Source organism: Alligator sinensis, unplaced genomic scaffold, assembly GCF_000455745.1.
Source record: "Alligator sinensis unplaced genomic scaffold, ASM45574v1 scaffold25_1, whole genome shotgun sequence".
In the NCBI taxonomy this organism is placed as follows: domain Eukaryota; kingdom Metazoa; phylum Chordata; order Crocodylia; family Alligatoridae; genus Alligator; species Alligator sinensis.
Window position 1 is genome coordinate 155269 of NW_005843187.1, and position 4019 is coordinate 159287.

Here is a 4019-nt window from a genome sequence, read left to right on the forward strand (position 1 = left end):
CTCAAGATGAGCCCATCAGTCCGCATGACCCGTTACCTGGAGTCCTGGGGAGCTGCCAAGCCCTTCGCCAATCTCAAACACCTTGATGTCATCCCTGCTGAGGAGCGGGGCTTCATCAGGAGCAACCACTCGGTGCGTATAATAGGGAAGCTCTAGAGAGCTTTAACCCTAACCCTAAAGTAACCCCTATCCTAGCCTCTGCACTGCCCCCTGCAGCACAGCACCCCCAGCTAAGACTACTGCCTGCTCCCTGCACAACAGCATCCCCTACTGACTCCTCAACCAACCTTTCTTCAGCATAGCGCCCCTTATTGGCATCACCCTACATGGGGAGGGGGCTAGAAAAGGTGTATTGAACCTAGGCTGTCTTATCTGCTCCTTGCTGGATAACCCTGTCCAGCAGGTTCTCTCTCTCTGCAGTCGAAAACATCATAAGACAACAATGATTTTCATAACACGGTATAGTTCCCATTTTGCTGGATAATCAAGACAATGAATGACTGGAAAGAAGAATTGTCCTGGTCTCCAGGGAACTAGTGATATACAACATCCTTGCAGTTCTGAGATAAGATGACTGGATGAGGGACAGTTGAGGGAACAGGATGGTGGTTACACCTCCTTCTGGAAGGGGAATCCAGCCCAGGACAGGCATGCTGACAGTCAGCATCCTGAAGAATCAGCTTGTTAGTCAACTTATGGAGCTCCCTGTGGACATAAATGAACATCTTATGACCTTCCATCTTCAGCTCAGCAACAACCAGTATGCCATTATAATGAGTGTGTATGCCCGGATGCTCAGTGCTAACAGTGATATCAGGGAACAATTCTACTCCAATCTTGACTGTGTTCCAATTAATACTCTCAAGGAGGACAAAATCATTCTCCTCAGTAATTTCAGTGCCAGAGATGGGTGTGACCTAGGCCCCTGGAGTGGCACCATTGGGAGGGAAGATGTAGGAAAATCTAATTTCAGCAGCATCCCCTGCCCCCCATATCAAATGCACCAAGCATGGTCTTGTCATTATAAACACCAGCTTCAGACAGAGTGACAAGTATAAGACTGCCTGAAGACAGCCTCATTCTAAGCACTGGCATCTCGTCAGCTATATTATGGTTAGTGCCTATAACTGGATGGATGTCCATATCACTTGAGCCATGTGAGGAGCCAGTGACTTCTAGACAGATCATCTTCTTGGCAGATCCATTATAAACATCTGGTTTGCTCCAAAACACAAAATAACATCCAAAGGCAATGTGAAGGACTTTTAACATCAAATCTCTTCAAGACCCAAAGGTCTGTAAGGCTCTCCAACAGTCTCTTCATAAAAAGCTCTCTGTCCTGTCTAAAACCTGAAAGCAATGTTAAAGAGCTTTGGATGGGGTTTAAAACTTCCATCCACATAGCTTGTGCTAAAACCATTTGCTATATAATCTACCAAGACTGCTTCAATGAGATCTAAGCCTTCCTCGACTGAAAGAGAAAGACTCATTCTGCTTGGTAAGATAAAACCTCATTCTCAGCAGAAGGAGGAGACAAATCAGGTCCTCAAAGGTGAAGCTCAAAGTGGGATCCGGGAAATCAAAAGCTAGTGGTGTCAAGATGAAGCCAAGGAGATTCAACTCTACACTAACAAGCATAACATGAATAGTTTCTTCCAGGTAATGAAAGCCATCCACAGTCCAACCTACCATGGTCCTACCTTCCTGCAGTCTCAGGATGGTTTGATGCTGCTCAAAGACAATGACTTATGCAAGCTAGATGGAAAAAACACTTCAAGGTGTTCCTGAATCATGAGTCAGTTGTGTCAGATGCCACCACTGAGTCTGTCCCCTGACATCCCAGAAGGAGATCCTTCACCAATCCTCCTATCCTAGAAGAAGTCTGGCATGCCATCAAGGAAACCAGGAACAAGGCGGCTACTGGACTGGATAGTGTACTTGAAGAATTCTTAAAGGCTGGTATCAAGGAATTAGTATTGCAACTCCACAAATTTATTCTTCAGATTTGGAACAATGAGGAGATTCATGGGTGTGACAGGCTTGTGGCCCCTGGTGGCCCTGCAGCTCTTGCCTGGCTCGGACTTTAACATTGCTCTCCATAGATTGCTCACCCAGCACGCCTTGTTCTTATTATTAAAGGTTGATTAAGGGAGGCTGCCCACAGGCCTTAGAGTGAGTCTTAATCCTAACAATTCCTCACTGGTTCTCTCCTGGACCACACTAGACTCAATCCAGCCCTCAGACCTGATAGGTCCCTCTCAGCCTGACTATGCCCCTGTCGGACACTTGTTGCCTTAAGGGCAAATTGTGTGGCTCCATTCCTCCCCTACACCATACCCCAAGCCTCGCAGGTGTTATCACTATGATGTTCAGTTCACACACTTGGCCTCTTTTGGCTCTTGAACCCCTGTGTTCCCACGTTCAGCCCTTTCAGGGCTCCCAGATCCCTGCTCCAGCTCACAGCCCCTCTCTCTGGGCTCCTGGACCCCTATTCTCACATGCAGCCCCTCTTTCTGGGCTCCCAGATCCCCAGTCTGGCTCACAGCCCCTCTCAGACTTGTGGACCCTTATCCAGCCCTCACCCTGCCCCTGAGCCCTTGGACCCTCTAGTCTGACTGTCTGTCAGTCCCTAGCTCCTGAACCTCCAGTTCCCACACTCAGGTACTCTCCCTGTCTTCGGACCTTCTTAGGTCTCACTCTCTCCCCGCTCTGCTTGTGTCCCTGGAGTCTCCAATTACATTCCCAGCCCTTTCCAGGCCTCAGGCTTGTGGATCCCGGCTGGGTCCCATTCAGCCTCAGTTTGGGCTGCAGGTCCTCTAAGTAAGCCTTGCATGCCCTTGCAGGGCTCCAGACTAAACTGCTACAACTTAATAATGAACAACTGCCCCTCTGTCAGGTACTCAAACGTTCTCTAGGCTTAACATAAAACAGGGCCACATGCCAGTATCACCAAGCCCTTCTCTGCCCCCAGTACCTCCCCTTGTTCCCTTCATTGCAGTTTCTTATTCAGAGCCATCATCAGTTCAGGAGTCCTGCTGCTCTGCTCTCAGGAACTCCACAGCTACCAGGGCAAGACTGGTGCAGGCTCTGGGCTTATATAGCTCAAGCCTGAGTCCTGTTCCTGTCAAGCAAGTCTCTTATTAGCTCCCCTTGATGACCTGCAAGCAGCCTCTCAATCTGCTTGCTCCCTTGAAGGAGCAGGAACATCCAAGTACCTTGCTGCACTGGGAATCTGAGGAATGCCAACATCATGACTATCTTCAAGAAAGAAGATGAATCTGCATGCAGGAACTATTGAGGTGTATTGCCTTTCCTGCAACAATGGAAAACCTCACCCACATCCTCCTGCACCATCTTCGATGTCTTGCTGAGATCAGATCAATGAGATCAGATCAATTACTACGTGACCTCTGTGGTCAGATTAGTATGAAGTGTGGTGGGAGAGGGGAGGTTGCCTTCTTGCACAGTAGGGGATGGAGGGGAGAAGGGGCATGGCTCTCTCTTTTGGATCTCTATAGGTCATTTTAACAATCCTTGCAGTGGCAGGACACTGACAGCACATGTCCCCCTGCTTTACCTGTGGCAGGTTAGGTGCTTAGTGTCTCTGGGCAATATGTTTGTAGTTTTGCAGCAGGGTTGATTGTGTAGTTTTAGGAATCATGTGTGATGATTTAGATAGGAATGATCCTGCCTTGAGCAACAGGTTGGATTAGATACCTCCAGAGGTCCCTTTCAGCCCTACTTTTCTATGATTCTGTGATAATACCATTGCCCTCACTATCTCCCCATATACAGAGCTGTGAGGTCATTCCTACACTTGGCAGCAGGAGGCAGCAGCACACCAAAGCCCTCCTCGTCTCTGCCCAAAATAGAGTGCTCTTTTATAGTGCTGGAAATTATTAAGGGTGACACTGAAGCACCCCCAAAATGCCTAACACCCTTTTTCTCTCCACAGGAAATCTCCCTGGGGTCTCTGAACCAGTCAAGGACCCTCGAGCGGTATGGAGCACCTCTTTCCC

General features: G+C 48.5%; 1 protein-coding gene across 1 annotated transcript in view; it reads left to right on the forward strand.

Annotated features, from left to right (window-relative positions):
* ADCY4 (adenylate cyclase 4) overlaps positions 1 to 4019 on the forward strand; it is a 35572-nt gene that overhangs the window by 8750 nt on the left and 22803 nt on the right. The window contains 2 exon segments of the mRNA XM_025194376.1: positions 1 to 132; positions 3956 to 3999. The exon segment at positions 1 to 132 is cut by the window's left edge and continues 30 nt beyond it. Coding sequence (XP_025050161.1) covers positions 1 to 132; positions 3956 to 3999 — 176 coding nt within the window.